Here is an 18906-nt window from a genome sequence, read left to right as displayed (position 1 = left end):
ATTCAATGTCACATCTTTCAACAGTCAATACCGAAATCACTGCATATCGGTTTGACATACCTTGATTTGTTTTTTATAAACTTTATCAGAAGCCTATATCCAAACAATCATGGAACATGGAACACTATACAGTACGGCAACGTGTGCAAATTGCTAAAATTTAGTACAAAAATTTTATTATTATCTATTAACGAACAACATCGTATGATATGACACCGTTAGACCTTTTTCATAGGAATTTTTCCAAAATAGAGTGTACGTTGATAGTCGAAACACGATTGACGAACTGAAAAACGATATTATAGTCGCCACTGATGAAATCCAATGCCAGTTATATGAGAATTTAGTGGAAGATCGAATCAAACGCGTCGAGCTTGTGAAAAAAATTGAGAGAGATCTTAAGTGTGATAGATATTGTGTTCGATATTATTGTAACGAAGTATCTGAAATTAAAATAAAGAAAACAGACAAACCTCAAATAATTTATATTTCGTTTCAAGATGTGACACTCAATTTAGATAACTCCATATTTCAGAAATATAATGATACAAAAATTTATTGATGAATAGGTGTAGTTTTTACAAAAAGTATACATATTTAAATTATTGCGATAGCATCTAATTACAGGCGAAGAATGTGCATTAGTGAAGGGAATACGTAGATACAATAATGATATATGTATTAAGCAAAGATAGTGAAATGTCCATGTGTATACACATATATAACATTTGTTTCAAAAAGGTTAATTCTTTATACGTTATTTAATGTTATTAATCCTTATAACAAATATTTTTTTATTATATTATCTACAAACCAGTCTTCCGTAAATTGCAAATGGTTGCCATGTACATTAAGAAAATGAATTCTCCCAGAATCGTGTAACATTTTCAAACCTAAACGATCCTGAAATGTAAAAATTTATTTTCTGATTGAAATTATTCGTTGCAGTTGTATTTTTTGAAACGCAATTGTAACTTCAATTAATTTTTCCAAGTATTCGTGATAACTGAACCTATAACGTTTATTTTTAACCTTATAACTAAACAAAGATGTTTGTAACCAGACAAAAGCTAAAAAACGACATTTGTGTTTTCAAACATTATTACATCATAATCCTGTAACGATACCTATATAAAATTCTATACCTCACGATATAAATCTGATTGTTCCAATGTTTGAATTAACGATCCCTGGCCTGGTTTGTAAAAGCCAAACATTTCCGTTTCTATAGGCTTGACAATGGTATCATTAGTAAATTTAACTAGTACCATGGTACGTAATCTCTGAAGATTCTCTTTGTACGTCTGAAAAGAAATTTCAATATTATTTAAAGATAAGATAAGAACGTAATTGGCAACAATTATTATAGGGTATTGGCACACCCTTAGCTCTACTTTACTTCTTAGCAAAGGAATTCACAACTCTAAAGAGACGATTTACTCGCACTCTCTTTTCTCTCTCCTTGTCTCTTTCAGTTTTTGCTATACTTTAGTTTTCATTTTGGGAAACAGAGAATTTCGATAAGCCAACTTGTAACAGAAAATTAAACTACTAAAGATAGATCGAGTAAATGCTCACCTACCCATATGACCATCAATGTTTAAATTTTAAATGGGCGCGTAGTGAAAAGCTAGTGTTTTCAAATTTATCTCAATGCTTTTAAATTGATCGGTATAATAAGATTCATATAATTATTTAAGTAGCTATACAAATTTATACAATGGTATTTCCTTATAGAAAAAGTAGAAGTAACATATATTCCTCTGTGCATAGTTTTATGTAAAAATGACACTGTCCGCTTTTACTACTTTCCTCCGGAAAATAAAAATTTATAATGAAACTAAAAAATAAATTAAATCAATTGGAAATTATTGACCGCTTTAATGCTTAGATGAAAGTTCTAAAAGCGGGCAAGAGTACATTATCATCGTCTATGAAAATATGCTCATTACACTTTACAATAGATTTTATCCCATCAAGTAAGTAGATACTTTTTTTAATATCTATATTACATTTACAACTGGCTCTATTAAGCCAGATAAATAACTAATAAAGAAGTAGAAAAATAAGTATGTAATCATAAATTGATGAAAAGTTGGACATAAAATTGATGATTTTTAAAAAGACGTGTAGAAAATTTATCTAAATTTTCTCTTCTAGATAGTCGTAGGCGTCATTTAATTAAAGAAAAGAGCGATTTCATCAATCTTTCAATTTCAAGTCCCGCAATTAATACATTAAGTATAAGGCTTATTATTTACATTAACAGCTGTTCAAGCTATTCTTTCCAAAAGAAATACTACTGAATAGAATAGCTCTGAAAGAACATTTTTTCAATTAAAACAAATCCTGAAATTGTGAAACGCTACTGAGTATGTATTTGGAATGTAAATAAATCAGATGATTTAAATAAATGAACAAAGAGACCGAAGGACGTATTTCAGTATTTTGCCATCTTACCACCAGAGGACTGAAATCTGTGCCACGCCTCCATTAGAATAAGTTTATGAGCCTACATATTATGTATAAAAATTAAGCGCAAATCTGCGGAACCCAAACTCGTGTCAGTAAAAGGAAGAAGTGATACGGCGCACGCAATAATGGACGATCGCCGATTGGTCATTGAATTTCGTTATCATATTGTTAGAAACATAAATGAAAACTTGTTACCGGTACAGTCTTATAAGACCGTACTTGCTACGTCTGTATAATATTAATACAAAAATGCGTACTGAAAAAGGGAAGCTGTAACATTAAGAAAAAAGCATGATAAAGCATGATAATTGTACATATAACATTTCTTTTACTGTGTTAATTCCAAACTTCCTTCATTTTTATACATGTCCTTTTTGACATCGCAGAATTTTCTACTGCCAATATTTATAATTATTGATCTCTTATTACAAATAAAAGCAATCGAAAAAAATATATCGTATCTACCATTTATTTATTGATATACATATATTGCTTTATATATTGATATACGTATATAGTTACTAAATTGCAATTCGTTCTTCCTATCTTTTTTTATGTAAAATAATAACTTTAATATTAAGCACGTTATGATGTATTCTAAGGATTCGATTTATGTTTTATTTTATAAAAATGATATTTACCAGTCCATTTGAAATAAAGTACTTTTATTTTAATTTCTACGTCCATGATCATGAAACGAGTGCCATTCACTCGAAAAATTGCCGTCCATGTCCGCCTTACATAGCTCCGAAAATAGAAATAAATGACCTTTTGAAATTTTTACAATTTTCCATACTTTTCTAAGTACAATTCAAATGCTATAACTAGAATAGAAAAAATACTCGGGCCTCAGTCAGATAGGTAGGTGTTAAACATTTCTTTTTTATCTATTCCACTCAAAGTTCGAATTTCGGTATTCTAAACTATAATTGAAGGATAAAAGTTTTATAATTATCATGTAGATCGGAAAATTATGTTCTGAATTGAAATTTGAAACAGAATAAAATATTCTATTAGCAGTAACCTTTTCCTAAATTAGTAGAAAAATGAAAGAAACATTAGCGTGTACAGATACATAAAGTCACACATGTATATGTATGTAAGTACGTATAGTCAAATGCAATTTGAACTTCGGGGGAAATGGATAAAAAAAATGTTTAACACCTGACTTGAGACCCAAGTTTGTTTTCTATTGTAGTTATTTCACTTATATGTATTTAGAAAAAAAGCCAAAGGTTAAAATAATTACAAAAAACTGTCATTTATATTCATTTTCGGAAGTGCTTATGGCGGACTTCGACGTCATTTTTCCGATATCAAATTTTACTCATTTTAGTTATTAGGAGATAGAGTAGCAGCTACTAACAAGTAGAACATGCAATAGTTACTTTTTTGTTAACTAATAACTCACCTAGAAAACTTCCCTTATTAGATAATTGTCATTTTTAATACTTTAATAAAGTGTTATGGAGACATATAGATATTTTACCTCATTAATATAACGCTCGTTATTGATGTCGGCCATAAACATACTTTTCTTTTTATATTCTTCTTCTTGGTATGGATCATGCCAATACGTTGCTTGAATAAATTTTCCTTGAACTGCCCTATAATGAAATAAAATAATTTTATAACGTGAGTAACGAACTGAAATGAAAGTATTTATAAAAGAATATATACTTTATATTTTATATGTACTATGTAATAATTATACACATGTAAGTATAAGTTATTGCTATTATATAAAAGTGTAAATTAATATAAATGTTAAAGGAACAATATTACAATTCCTTTCAAAGGTATAAGTATAGTGACTACAAAAGGTATTTTATACGTTGTACACTACTTATACTTATTATTACTAATTAACGATATTAATTATTTACTAATTATATCTAATAAATTTCGTATTAGTAATATTATAAAAAATTATAATACAAAATTAGTAATACAAAAAATTGATACTATACAAATGAAATGTAAAACTTTATAAAAAAAAAACGCTTTATTGGTAAAAGACGTAGGTATAAATACGGTAATTATTTAGAGAGCTATCTTAGATTTCGATGATTTTTTTGATATGTTATCGGGAACATGATTCTAAACAACTGTCATCTATAAGCGTAACCGCCGTTCGGTCTTATTTTACGAAATATTTACAAAAAGCTGTCAGTAACATTATAATGAATTCTGCCGATAATTGTGCGTTCGTGATAGCGTATAAGAACGTAAAAGGAATCTTTCGTCAATCACTGATGACCTGTATCGCGTTGATCAATCTCATAGCAGCTTTTTCAGTCTTTATATCTTCCGAAAACTTTAATACGTTGAATGCGTAGGAATAATTACTTCTAAATATCAGCTGGGGATAGCTCCATTAAACAACAAACACATGACAAACCAAAATGACTGCAAAATGGTACGCTAAGGCCCACTATCCATGAAGCGTCGCATTGATGCTAACAGTACGTTCCCATGCAGTGGTCATTATAAAGTAATGTGCAGCTCTCCGTGAAACAGCAGCGAACTGTTTTTGTCATGACAATTGGAGTTAACATTGTCAGTAGTTAGTACAGAAGCATAGATACGTTACAGCAATAAACGATCCACTTGTGCTTCTATGAAGCGACGCTTCATGGACAGTGAACCTAACAGATACAGAAAACAAAAATTAAATATGTAACTTCTAAAATCAACGAGTTATGCATGAAAATGCTGAAATTGTTAATTTGCAACCTAGTATTTGTTATGATTGTGCACGACTTTACAGGTTACCTATTTAAATTAATATTATGTAGGTATGTAAGACATTGTAAGAAAACAAAAGTAAAAATTAAAAATCAATACTGTAAGTAGGCTCCATATTTGATCATGCGAGTTATATAGTTGCAAATCTTAGGTTTCAATGTTCCGCAATTTGGCAATCCAAAAACGCCTTGATGTTGACCGCCCAAGGAGATGAAATTCTTAACCGGAGGATTGGGGCATCTTTGAATTACCGCTCTCCTGTAATATATCAAACATTAAATGATTATTCCAATATCATCTTTGTACGTAACACATCTGTTATTGTTATATGTAAAATTGAATTTACTTTAGAAATACAAATATTTTTTTCAAGTTTCGTTAACTTGTTAAAAAATTTATTGAACTTGTTTTGTTTTAAGTCATATTATCGGTAGTCCAAATACCACTTATTGGGTGATTACGATAAATACAATCTTCAAATTATTTACGTATGTATTCATATAAGAGAATTAAGACTGTAATACTGACTAGGATTAGTGTAGGTATATGTGTATATACATATATACATATGTACGTATATATGTACTTATATATGTAAATCTGCTCGTGCATATATGCTTGTATATGTACAATGTGCAGGGTACACTGAAAGTAAGTGTCATGCCCGCCACACCGTGAGTCTACGTCTTTGAACATCTCCTACATCTTAAAATTCAGCATGAAATTTTTTTATTGTATCGCATAGTACTTGTAACGAAGGGCAACTTTGCAAAAAGAACTATAGGTCGCAATTCAACCGTTCTCTTGAAAAATAATGTTAATGTTCCATTGTCCCTTGCACTGACATTATTTATGTTATGTTTATATTTATATTATGTTTATACTATGTATTATATTAATGAGTCATAATTGATTTTCTAGAAAACGAAGCCTTGTATTAAAAATTGTCATTTTACATTTTTGATACTTTTACACGATCACAATTACCGACCTCGGCTTATTGCATGATTTTCAATACATATATTGAATGTATATTATTTAATAGATATCTTCTATCTGTGAAATACAATAATAAATTCCTTTTACAGATAGATCAGACCTTCCATCAAATACTTAATTTTGTTAATTTTCTCATAAGTAATACTTACAGAAATTGAGCACCTTGAGAAAATCCAATTGCATTATAACCGTTTTTAAGACGTTCATCTTTCAACAATTGTTGACAAACTTCTTGTATTTGTTCATTAATATTTCCAAAGTAACTGTTTTCAACATCCTAAAATATTATAATAAAGTATCAATAAACATTTAGCTTGCTGCCTAAAAAAAAATCGGTTATTGGAACATCACAGGCTAGTAATTATCAAAAAGCAAAAATGAGATAGAGAAACTTTTTAACCATCTAGTTTAGATTATTCAAAATTCAAAAAATATGTATCTATTTATGTATAATAAACTTAAGATGCTATTATTTTATAAGTAATTAAAAATTACAAAAATACCTACCTCTATTTCATTATTTCCCAATCGAATGGAATACACATAAATGTCAGGTATTTTATTTTCTATCAATTTTTTTATTCCTCCCAAACTAAATGAAAAGCAGCAACTGTCTCCTGAAATTATATTATCTTTTAACCATAATATCTAGTATCTATTGTATAAAAACATGTGTTATTATATTTATTATATGAAAAATTAAAAATTAATGCTATTATAAAAAATGTTAATTACTGTATGCTATCATCGTTTTGAAACAAAATAAAAGTAATATAAAAAATTAATAGTAACATTCATCTAATTTATGGTAGTTTAAGAGAAGTGATTTAGAATGTGAGACAGATAAAAAAACTAGTACTTATATTTTCCAATCCTATACGTCACGAACTACAAGATTGCAGAAAACAAGACAATAATTTTTGGTTTTTTAAAATAAAAATACGTCAGTCAGTTTCCAGCAGTCAGTTGTACGTAGTTGTATCGATCTGTCAACTTCTAAATTTTATATCTCGATAGTGAATGATGCGAAAGACACAAGTTCTTAATACATAGATAATAAGTTCTGTTTTGAAAACGTCTCGAAGTCAGTTATAAAAATGTGTAATAAAAGATGTAAGTTCCTGTTTGAAAATTTAAATATGATTGTCGCAGGACGTTTCAAAGTCATCGCAAAATCAAATATACAGGAATATAGTATGTCTCTCGCGATATCATACACTTTTTGTCTGAAGCATCTTTTCGTGCCACTCATATTTTTCGAGATATTTGGAGTGTTCTCAGATAAATCGATCTGTACAGTAAAACTCCATTTATCCGAACTGACATCCATCATAATGCCCGATTTATCGAATACATATCTTCCTGTTATCTGAATTCAGACCACATAACGCACTGCTTCTATGAATAATTTTTGCCTTATCATGGTATTTGCCTATTTACAAAATTCAGCTTAGCGAAATTCAAACTTAGCTTAACAAATTTCATATATGCAAATTAACTCCGATTACACGAATAATAAACAGCAAAGCTTGGAACTAGTGGGCTATTATTATCTGACTGATCCAGTTAGTCGACACGTCTTGTTTCTTAATTATGTCGGATAATCAGAGTTGTACTATATAGGTACATTGTATAAAAAGGATGAAAAACATTACCCATTCCATGCCATAGAACAACTGGAGGAGAATCAATTTGTACGCCATCAAATTGATATATATACGAAAAAAAGAATAGTACTAAAACATATTTTCCCATTGTAAACATTATGTAATTCCTTTTATACGAATGGATTGTACGAAACAATTATACCTATAAAAGAAAGAAGTTATATAGTACTTAAACTTACTTAAGTAAGTAGAAGTTGTATAGTATTTAAATCTACCGTTACAAATTAATCTGGATCTACAAAGAAAGTACTACACAGCACTAATTTGACATTTCGCCTTAGACCTTCTCAAATTTCTGTTTCGATGTTCAAAACCTGTCTATTCTCAAGCCTGTTTTCACTATATCTCTTTCATCAAGAGTATTGGTAAGCGAGAACGATATAGCAAGTTCATGAAGTCGGTCAGTGATTAAAGTTTACAATTTTTTACGATCACAATAAATAATTAGAGATAAAATAAGTAATTAGAGAATGAGGATTACAGTAAAGTATATAGAGTTGTAGAGCTGTACAATGTCAACTGAGAACATGTCCTACCTTTGCGATACTGCAAAGAATTTTCCGAACTAATTAGCTAGGAAAAAATCGAAAAATCAAGTTTTTTAACTAATTGAACGATTGAAACTATGCGTTTCAAAATTGTGTTAAAGTGAAACGATTAAACCTTTTTTCTGCATTCATGTGTGCTATACGAAGCATTTTGAAACACTAATACTATTATGAAACTATTATAAAACTATTATGATTACATTGTTAAAGTTTCAAACAAATCAGAAAATATGTATAGAAGTTTCAAGATATGTATAGGAATATGTAATAACACACAAGTATATTATATTTCGAAGAGGTCACGAAATTATTTAAACGATCGATTATCTACTATATTAATATAAGAATAAACCTCAATATTTAATAAGATCCCCTGTTATATCCCTAAAATAGCTATTTATACAGTACACTAATTTTTTATTAAATATATTTGCAATAAATATTCTGTAACTTCTACTAAAGTCGTCCAAAAAGTAATATCTATTTTGAAACAATAATAATACAATTGCATTTTAAAAAGCTTTCACTATTTATATTTTCAATACAACCGCTGCTCCTATTTTAACACTTATCGTAACGTGAGATGAGCTTTATACGTATATATACGTATTGTACGAAATTATATATGACGAAGGTATACAATATATATATACTGTATGTGTGTGTATACTGTGTATGTGTTTATACACACACAATATATATATATTATATATTGTATATATAAATATATATAAATATATATAATATTCGACATATACAATTTCGATACTTCCACTGCGAATTCACAGTTCGCAGAACCATCGTTGCACACCGCGCCGTTCTTTTTCAGACTGTGTCCGTTCCGTATTCTTGCCGTGCCTCAGATTTTAAATGTAAAGTTGAATTTACACTACTTCACTTTGAAGGGACACAAGTTTATACATCATCCGCGCCGTATCCGTTCGTCATTAATAGACACGACGTGTCCCGGATGCATTTGGTAGTTTGGTAATCTTCAATATTTTTTCTGTTTGCCTAACACAGCACCGACGGCCACAGCCATCTCAACGTGTCTCGTCCGTGCATAACGCTATCTTTTGTAGCGAAGAACACTTGATGCGAAGACTGCGTACCGCCTAATTATATATAGTATTCTTATACTGTGTCACGCTGAAGAGATTCTAATTAGATTATAATAGTAGACATTTAGATTATAATTGTACGACATTTGCGATAATGAGCTTGGGCTCGAGGCGACAACTAGTCGTCGAACGTAGCCACGGTCACGAGACGAACGTTTTTACCTAATAGAGGTATAGAGTAATTGTATAGTTCTCTTTAAAAAGAAATAATTGTAACGGCACTCGATAGAAAACATTCCAATGGTTTCTGCCCCATGGCTCGCCACACACAGACCATATTCTTCGAGCAAGATAATTATCAGATGTCGATGCATCTCCACAGTACATGTTCAGCTAGGCTGAGGACCCGCTATAAATCTTAGAGTTTAGTTAACTAAGGTCCTTCAAACGGACAAACAGTCTTTATCCTAACAGTCTCTAAATCTATCACCTACTACGGCAAGATACGGAAAATCTGCTTTTCTCACGAACGACACTTCCTGCAACTTTCTCTCAAGGGCGGCTAGCATCTTTCTCTAACCACAAATATAGAAATTAACCAATTAACAGCAACGTCCATTTCCCTTACTTTCCGAACGAGGGTTGTCCTCGACGAATCCGATGATCTCGTGCCCTGAGACACACCCATTCATAGTTTTCCTCTGCAGCATCACCGCGACGGTATACGAAAATAAATGGTTATAACTTCTATTATACCCAACATCCCAGCGGAAAAGCCCATGGCGGCACCGGAATTATCATTAAAACCAGCATAGAACATCATGAACTTCCATCATTCCAGAAGGACTACCTCCAAGCCACAAACGTAGCAATAGAAGATTGGCATGGTCCAATCACCACGTCAGCGGTATACTGTCCTCTCAGACATTCTATCTCTAAAGAGGACTTCGATAACTTCCTCGAAGACCTCGGCAATAGATTCATAGCAGGAGGAAACTACCACGCTAAACATACCCAATGGGGCAGACTTATTACAGCAAGAGGTAAACATCTACTGAACAGTATAAACACCAACAGAATTAATTACCTCAGTACAAACGAACCCACTTACTGGCCCACTGACAACAAACTACCTGACTTATTAGACTTCTTCATAACCAAAAACATCTCGCCAAGATATGTCCAAATCAAATCTTCTGTGGAACTCTCTTCAGATCATTCACCCGTAATAGCAATAATTAACTCAACAATTATTGAAAATCTACCTAATGGCTTTATTCACAACCAACTCACTAACTGGCAACTCCTTAGGGATATCTTCAACCATATAACATCAGCCTCAATTTGCTTAAAAACAAACGAAGATATAGAAACAGCCGCGGAATACCTAAACACCAGCATAGTAAACGCTATCCGTCCTTCCACACCTATAAAGAGCTTCGACAACAAACACGAATATCCCCATCACATATTAAAAAGAATCGTAGAAAGACGCAGACTTAGAAGAATATGGCAGAGTCATAGAATACCCGATGACAAGCGCAAGCTAAATAATGCAACAAGAAAACTCACTAAAACTCTTAGAAACTATAGAAACGACTGTTTTCAAAAATATCTTGCCAATCTATCTTCCACAGCTGACTCTACCTACTCACTATGGAAGGCATCCAGGAAACTCTCTAGTCCTCCGCTAATCCCTCCAATTCGCTATCTGTAAGGAGGATGAGTGCGTAGCCCTACACAAAAAGCTAACTTGTTTGCTAGTCATTTAACTAACGTCTTCAAACCATATTCCCCCACTATTCCAGACGAAATAATTGAATACCTGCATTCTCCCTTCCAGATGTCTCCTCCTATTGAGCCTTTCCCATCTCAAGAAGTCATAGAATTAATCCGTCGTCTAAATCTCAAAAAAGCATCGGGGCATGATCTGATAAATAACAAAGCCATTAAGGGGCTTCCCATAAAAGGGATTGCAATTATCACTTCCATTTTTAATGCAATTTTCCGCCTTCAATACTATCCCAAGTCTTGGAAAATATCATTAATTACTCTCATTCCCAAATCTGGAAAACCAATACATGAAACCAGCTCTTATCGCCCAATTAGTCTTCCACCCACCTTATCCGAACTATTCGAGAAGATGCTAATGATACTTCCACTCTTAGAGGATCTAAAAACACTGCCAGATCACCAATTAGATTTCCGAAAGTAACATTCTACGATAGAGCAAATTCATCGTTTAACTCACAAAATCACCCAAGACTTAGGAAAAAAGAAATATTACACTGCGGTATTTCTAGACATTCAACAGGCAACAAAGTATGGCATGAAGCACTATTGTTCAAACTAAAGAAAATCCTACCACACACCTACTACTCCATCCTAAAATCCTACCTAACCAATAGACAATTCATGGTAAAACACTTAAACGTTATAACCTCAACATTTCAAATAGAAGCTGGCATACCTCAAGGCAGTGTCCTCGAACCCCTGCTGTTCAACATCTACATTGCAGCCTTACCAACTTCGACAGATATAACCACAGCGACATTTGCTGACGATACAGCCTTATTAGCCTCGCACTCAGACCCGACAATTGCCTCCTCTACTCTCCAACGAGGTCTCGACTCTATGGAAGAGTGGTTCCACAAATGGCGCTTCAAAGTCAACGAAAACAAATCCAGCCACATAACTTTTACGCTACGAAAACAAACTTGCCCATAGGTGACGATAAACAATATACCTATTCCAGATAAAGAGTCAGTCAGATATCTGGGCATGACTCTGGACAGAAGAATGACATGGAAACGGCACATCGTAGATAAATCCAAAGAACTGAAAACAAAACTAAAAAATTCTACTGGATCATTGCTAGACGCTCCAACTTAAACATGCAAAGTAAAATAATGCTATATAAAGCCATATTAAAACCTGTTTATACCTATGGGATTCAACTATGGGGAACAGTAAGTAATTCTAACATAGAAATTCTACAACGATTCCAATCCAAAACCTTAAGATTCCTAATAGATGTACCTTGGTACGTCACCAACGAAACAATACATCATGACCTCAAGATATCCATAGTCAAAGAAGAAATATTCAAATTCAACAATAGAGATAGCACAAGAGTTAACAACCACCAAAACCCTCTAATTACTCATCTACTCGACACGTCGGAACAGATCCGCAGGCTAAAAAGACATTACACCTTAGACCTCAGCATTAGATTCAAATAGAATCAAACATACTATAAACACTTATTAATCATATCATGGTACCACGCCAGATAAATTTACTTAAAATTCTCTAACGAGAATTGATTGTAAAATAAACGCAAATAAAAAAAAAACTGGATACTTCACGTTTTTAATCACGAGTTCGATTTAGACTTTGAAGGAAAGTATATTTGTTATCCCGTTGACCGTGGATTCGTGATCGAACCTAAGACCATTATCATTAACGTCTAATCACCGCGGTTACTTTTCGATTCTGTAATACTCACACTTGTGCTAATCGACATTACCTCGATTGCATAACAACGATGGCTAATTCCAGTAAAGATTCTAACTATAACGTTAACCCGACATATATTATACAAAACCACTGTGACATCGTGGCTGACATTTAAGAACACTTTTGTGAAATATTGAGTATTTGCAATCAGCACAAAACTATGGTTAGTTCTGCTGCCGTTAATTGTTTATACTGTTTTCAAATGATTTAAAAATTGAAAAAAAGAATTGGATCATCTTTCTGTCAACCTAATATAGATTATCAATGTTTTTTTACAGCTCAGTCAAACATTTCGTCCAAAACTATAATTTAATTTTCATGTTTTCATATTTCAAACTTGTAAATGCAACAAATTTTTGAGCAATTCCATCAACATCATCATAAAATTTCTTATTATGCGCGTCTGCAAAAAAGCTGCAGTTCTGTATCAATATAAAAATCGTAAATACACATATTAATGTCTTAAAGCATCTTATAAATTCGCATAGGCTAACTAAAGATTAGTAAAAGAGATTTATATGTAGTACATTTTTGTACTCCGTTAAAATGTTTATTATATGTTTATATTACAGTTTATTAGTTACTACAAAAGTATTATAGTTCCTCAGATTAGAATTAGTTACTAATATATAATATAATCTTAAGGAACAAACAAAAACCTGTTATAGGTTATGGTTAAGAAGATAAATATTTACTAATTGTAATAATGACATATGTAGCGAAATGAGATATATACGCATCGAACAGTCGCAGTTCGATAAAGAATAAAGAATTAAGAGTGTAATCGAACGTGTTTTTCATTGAATAATCGTGATTTCATAATACATATTTTTATTTACATTGTATTATATCATTAAAATATATTCGTTATATAGTAAAACGTGTACACACGTCCCTACCAACACAACTAATACGCCAAATAATAATGATATAATGAGCAAGTTATAAAAGAGTTAAAATTCGAGAAAATAAACAAAAGCGTAGCTCAAAACTATATCATCTGATGAAACACAAACAATTGCATTTCCTCAACTACAATACTGCACGACTTCATTACTACCGAGTTGAAAATTAATATCGACAAGATATTCAATCAACATCACTCATAATCAGTTTAACACTGAAAACCGATCGGCTAGACTGACTAGCCCATAAACTTATGGTCTACATATGTACCTATGTACTTACGTATGCATACCTGACAATAAATCACCATATACTATCAAAGAACTAAATTATCAATCTGACTTGATTACAACTTTGTGGTCAACCCGAGAATTTTAAAAAATGTAAATAAAAAGATCACAAAATATAAAAATATTTTGTTCGTTTTTTAAATATTTAACCGATGGTCAAATTTGTACAATAAACAATACCTTTTATTGTAGAAATGACCACGAATAAAAGAAAAGATTAATTCAGAAGTACAATGGTTTATGAAATAAATCTTTTACCACTTAAAAACAAGAAGGAATGAAATTCGTATATTTAGCAGTTGCGGAAAATAACAGCTTTTTACAAAGGTAATTTTTGTAAAAATCGACAACTTTAAAATATTCCCTATTCTCATATAGCATAATGTGAACAAGATTAAACATCCAGAAAGAAGGAGTCCGATTAGATTAGATCGGAGTTCTAATTCGGATAAGTTTTGATTAAATCTAGCATCAAATGCAACACGAAATAGCGTCGAAAATTTGTTATGAAGGCATTTTGCAAATGCATGAATTGTCTGAATTCAGAACTGAGATTTCGTATGTTTATGTTCGGAGTATCCTTTTTCACCTTTGGACAGGGAAGATAAAATATACGTGCAAGAATTACTTATAATCCTCATTACTTACAAAAGGTTCATTACATTGAAGATAATATTCGTAGAAATTTTATTTATTCTATTTTCTACCTTATTGTAATTACTTAACATAAGAAATAATTACATATTACCTCGATTAATCACTTTATTGAACTAATAGATTTATTAAAAACATCATTCGTTTAACAATATCTAAAAACATACGTTATGTGAATAACGGCATTAAGAAACAAAAACATATTTAGCATATTTGCAAAATAATGTTTTTATGTTTTGAATAATAATGTTTTCGAGATTAATGATAATTTTAAATAAGGGGAAGTAATAATATTACAATTTTATTTAAAAAACTATATATGTATTTCAATTTCTGAATACATAAAATAAAATAAACTTTTTTCTGGTATTAAGAAATATCTGCTTCTATCTACAATTTATAATAAAGTTTTACTATATTATAACTGATTATAGTAAAATTTTTTCATATAAAGAGATTTCATATAAATATTTTCTATGTTTTATTCTTCTCCGATCTACTATTATGGTTTAAAAACTGATTATAATTTTTTATGCTTACAAATTTAACCTACAACAGTAAAATCCTGTCTTAATAAATTAGTTTTAATTTCAAACTCATAAGCTATAATTAATTAAATATGATAAATTTTATAATGATAAGATAATTAATAAAATATTAAAGAAATAAATACAAATGATATATTAAAAACAAATTATTTTTCAAAAAATACATTAACAAAACTTTTGTGTAATTAGTTTTATACTTTGATTTATGTATGTTATTTGATGTATGCATGTAAATGTTAAAACTTACACGTATATATGTATATAATTAAAGTTAAATTCCTTATATTAAGACTATTATTATCATTTTTTTAATATTTATTGTATTTGTAGGTAAAGATTAGTATAAAAAAATTATTTTGACATGATATAAAATTGTCAAGTAGTTGAAAAATATAGACCAAAATGTATATTATAAGTATTATACATACTGTATAACAGATGTCACTACGCAATGAGTATTTTTAAATTAAAAATTTTAATTCTTATCATTATAAGACAATGTTAAAAATTTGTATCTTACATAATTGTTTATAAAAAATTTCTTGTGGCTTAAAGCAAGATTAATACTATATAATAATAATGAGCTCCTTTACTATTTACCAATGATTATTTATTGGTATTTTATAGGTTATGCATGGTTATCCTAAAATTTATAACACTACGAAAATTTGGCGTAATTGAATGAAATATATGTTAAACTATAGCAAGTAATTATACAATTAAACTGAATAATGGAACTTTTGTAATCAATATAAGTTATATAATCATACATATGTATCTACTTACATACAAGCCGTTTCGGTTTCATGAAATACTGAAAGTGTATTATACTTACGTTTAGATGAACTTTAACTTGATATAGTATGCAGACAATACAGAGTGTAAATAATATACATATATACATATGTACATTATTGTATATACATATCTAAATAATAATATTAAGTCCTAATTACACGATCATTAAAAAAATAGTGAAACGATGAATAAGGCAAAGATTGAAACTAACCAATGTAAACAGGCTACTTTCACTTTAAAATAATAAAAATTAGACAATTTTACAGATATCATTCCAGTTTTCCCTTGGTCACGAACGTTTCTGATAATCATTTCATATAAAACATTTATATTCATAAGTACTGTTATTGATGTAAGAATACTACATTTACTTTCATTGTAAGATATATATCATAAATATTAGTTTAATACAATTTTTTACTATTTATATATTGGACTATAACATTGATTATATATTGATTTATATATTGGACTATAACATTGATACTACAATAAAATTTATTTAATTTAATGACGAACATTTTAACATCTTACTTTTAATAGATATTGATATCAAATTATGATTCTATTTTGCAATGAAATGTTTTCATAATTTCAAAAAATATGCTATATGGTTTTACAGTAATAAACATAAAACACCATTTTATGCAAAATGATATATACTGTATATGTACTCTCAACTAAGATTTCTAGAAATAACCTTTCTACTAAATAAATTATATTTGCTTATTATTTGGTATATTAAAAATTATCATATACCAATGCCTTTTTTATTTCCAGTATAGGTGCAACAATCTTTAGCCTAAGTTATTAATGATAGGAAAAAATGAAAGATTACACAGAGCTATGTAATTTGATATATTTTAAGCAGTCCCTGACTTACATTTCTAATTTTCACATTCTGATCGTATCTCCTTAAAATTATGCATTCACTTTAGGTAGTGAAAAATCATATTCATTTCAATGCTTTAATTGTTCGATGGATGTAATTAATTCACCCAAACTATAAACAATTTCTTTTGCATAGACAATTTCTAAATACTCTTTCTTTGCAAGATGCAAACATTTCATTTAAAAATTAATGAACTGGTCAACTAGTGTGAGATGTAACACCATTATCGACTAATTCATTAATTTTTTTATCTAAAATCTAAAGCCAATGCATAATCTTAGAAGAAAGCTTGGCTTCATTAAATGTACAAATGAGAGTCCACGGCTGCTTAAATAGTCAGAAAGAAAGAAAGAAAGAAACGAAAATATGAGATATATAATGGTAGATCTGGGATATCTATTTGCAAAAATCTACAATAGATGTTATTTTCCCTGCATTGGGTTTTTGCAACAGTTGATATGCGATCCATGGTTCCATGGTAAATTTTGTATCCTTATGATAAAATATGATGCAATAAAGAAATTTTGACATTGAATTTCATATCTTGTACATGTGTATATCTTCACCACTTCAAGTAATAAGCAAAAGCAATAGATATAAAAATTGTATGATTATATCAAGATAGAAAAAATAATAAATTTTGAAAGTAAAAACGAGAGCATACTAAGATATATATTTATCCTAAAATGCACCGTTCTCGGATATTAGATTTCATTCCATTTTATTATTTTCATTCCTATACTTAAAGTCTTTCATGTAAGAAATCCTGAAAAATATTTTATGCATGTATAATACATATATTGAGTAACATCTCTTAAATTATATATTAAGGGAGGCGGACACGAAAAATAGAATAAACATTAGCTCTTTATATTTTATTACTAACATAACTACACTATAACTATTTATCATAACACTATTCAAATACTTTATACGTAATTACTTAATTATTACAATAAATCTTATATATTACTTGATTTTAATTGATTATTATTCCGTTTCTCTATCAGAGATTTCTCTCTGACATTATAATCGTATTACCAACATCCAACTCCAACAACTAACGAATGAGTGTTGCCAATTTTTGCACAACTAATTATAATACCAGATATTACCAACATTACCAATAACACCAATAATATCAGGGGATATAAGTATATGGCGTGATCATATATATATACGACTATATAACCATGGAATGCCGTAGACGTGGATTAATGGAGCATGCACTGTAAGTTGCAATAGACTCTGACATAATAAATTGAATGCTTATTCAATATTGTGCAGAATATTCAAAATTATTAAAATATAAAATAGATGTATATTTACCCCCACAATTTTTAAATAAAGCTATTTTATTATTTCTTCTCTATTACTGAATATCTATTATTCGCCTTACCTTATGTTCCTTTCCTTAAATACTTATGCTTTGGCTTCAGTGATATTACATACATGTTTGTGTGTGTGCGTGTGTGTGTAGGTAGAAATATTTTATCTAAATATACATACATATATTCATATATACATATATTCATAAATGATTTTCTATACAAATTTTTATTAATTTTGTTATTTTATATCAAATGTGAGTATAGTTAATGATGAATGATAATATTTTGCTAGCTTTGTTTTTATTCATCACTGAAAAATATTATTAATGTTTAGTTTCAAAAAGGATATTAAATAATATATTACGAAATTATTATAAAAAGAATAATTTGTAACAAATTAAATAAAATTAAATCTAAATAAATACACATTCTGTATTATCTGTACCAGTTGTATTTGTTATACGTACATT

The 18906-nt window shown here is 29.8% G+C and overlaps 1 protein-coding gene across 1 annotated transcript; it reads right to left on the bottom strand.

Moving 5' to 3' along the window:
• Positions 1–544: 544 nt before the first annotated feature.
• On the bottom strand, positions 545–18433 carry Ppt1 (Palmitoyl-protein thioesterase 1). Its single transcript, XM_072020447.1, has 9 exons — positions 18079–18433; positions 17798–17871; positions 7878–8031; positions 6730–6839; positions 6372–6499; positions 5323–5481; positions 3965–4082; positions 1146–1304; positions 545–903 (listed from the first exon to the last, which is right to left on the bottom strand). The coding sequence occupies exons 3-9, from the start codon at positions 7984–7986 to the stop codon at positions 778–780; spliced, it is 909 nt and encodes a 302-aa protein (XP_071876548.1). The 5' UTR covers positions 7987–8031; positions 17798–17871; positions 18079–18433; the 3' UTR covers positions 545–777.
• Between the last annotated feature and the right edge of the window lie 473 nt (positions 18434–18906).

The sequence above is a fragment of the Bombus fervidus genome, chromosome 17 (genome assembly GCF_041682495.2).
Source record: "Bombus fervidus isolate BK054 chromosome 17, iyBomFerv1, whole genome shotgun sequence".
Classification (NCBI taxonomy): domain Eukaryota; kingdom Metazoa; phylum Arthropoda; class Insecta; order Hymenoptera; family Apidae; genus Bombus; species Bombus fervidus.
The sequence above is the reverse complement of the archived record's forward strand: the minus strand, read 5'-3'. Positions and strand labels throughout refer to the sequence as shown.

Bases quoted from the DNA above. Each gene is read 5' to 3' on its own strand.
- Ppt1 (XM_072020447.1), bottom strand. From the start codon at position 7,986: ATGTTTACAATGGGAAAATATGTTTTAGTACTATTCTTTTTTTCGTAT. The intron at 5,482-6,371 runs GTAAGTATTACT...GATATATTACAG, and splicing joins TCTCAAGGTGCTCAATTTCT to GAGAGCGGTAATTCAAAGAT. The intron at 1,305-3,964 runs GTAAAATATCTA...ATTTCTTTTCAG, and splicing joins ACGAGCGTTATATTAATGAG to ACGTACAAAGAGAATCTTCA.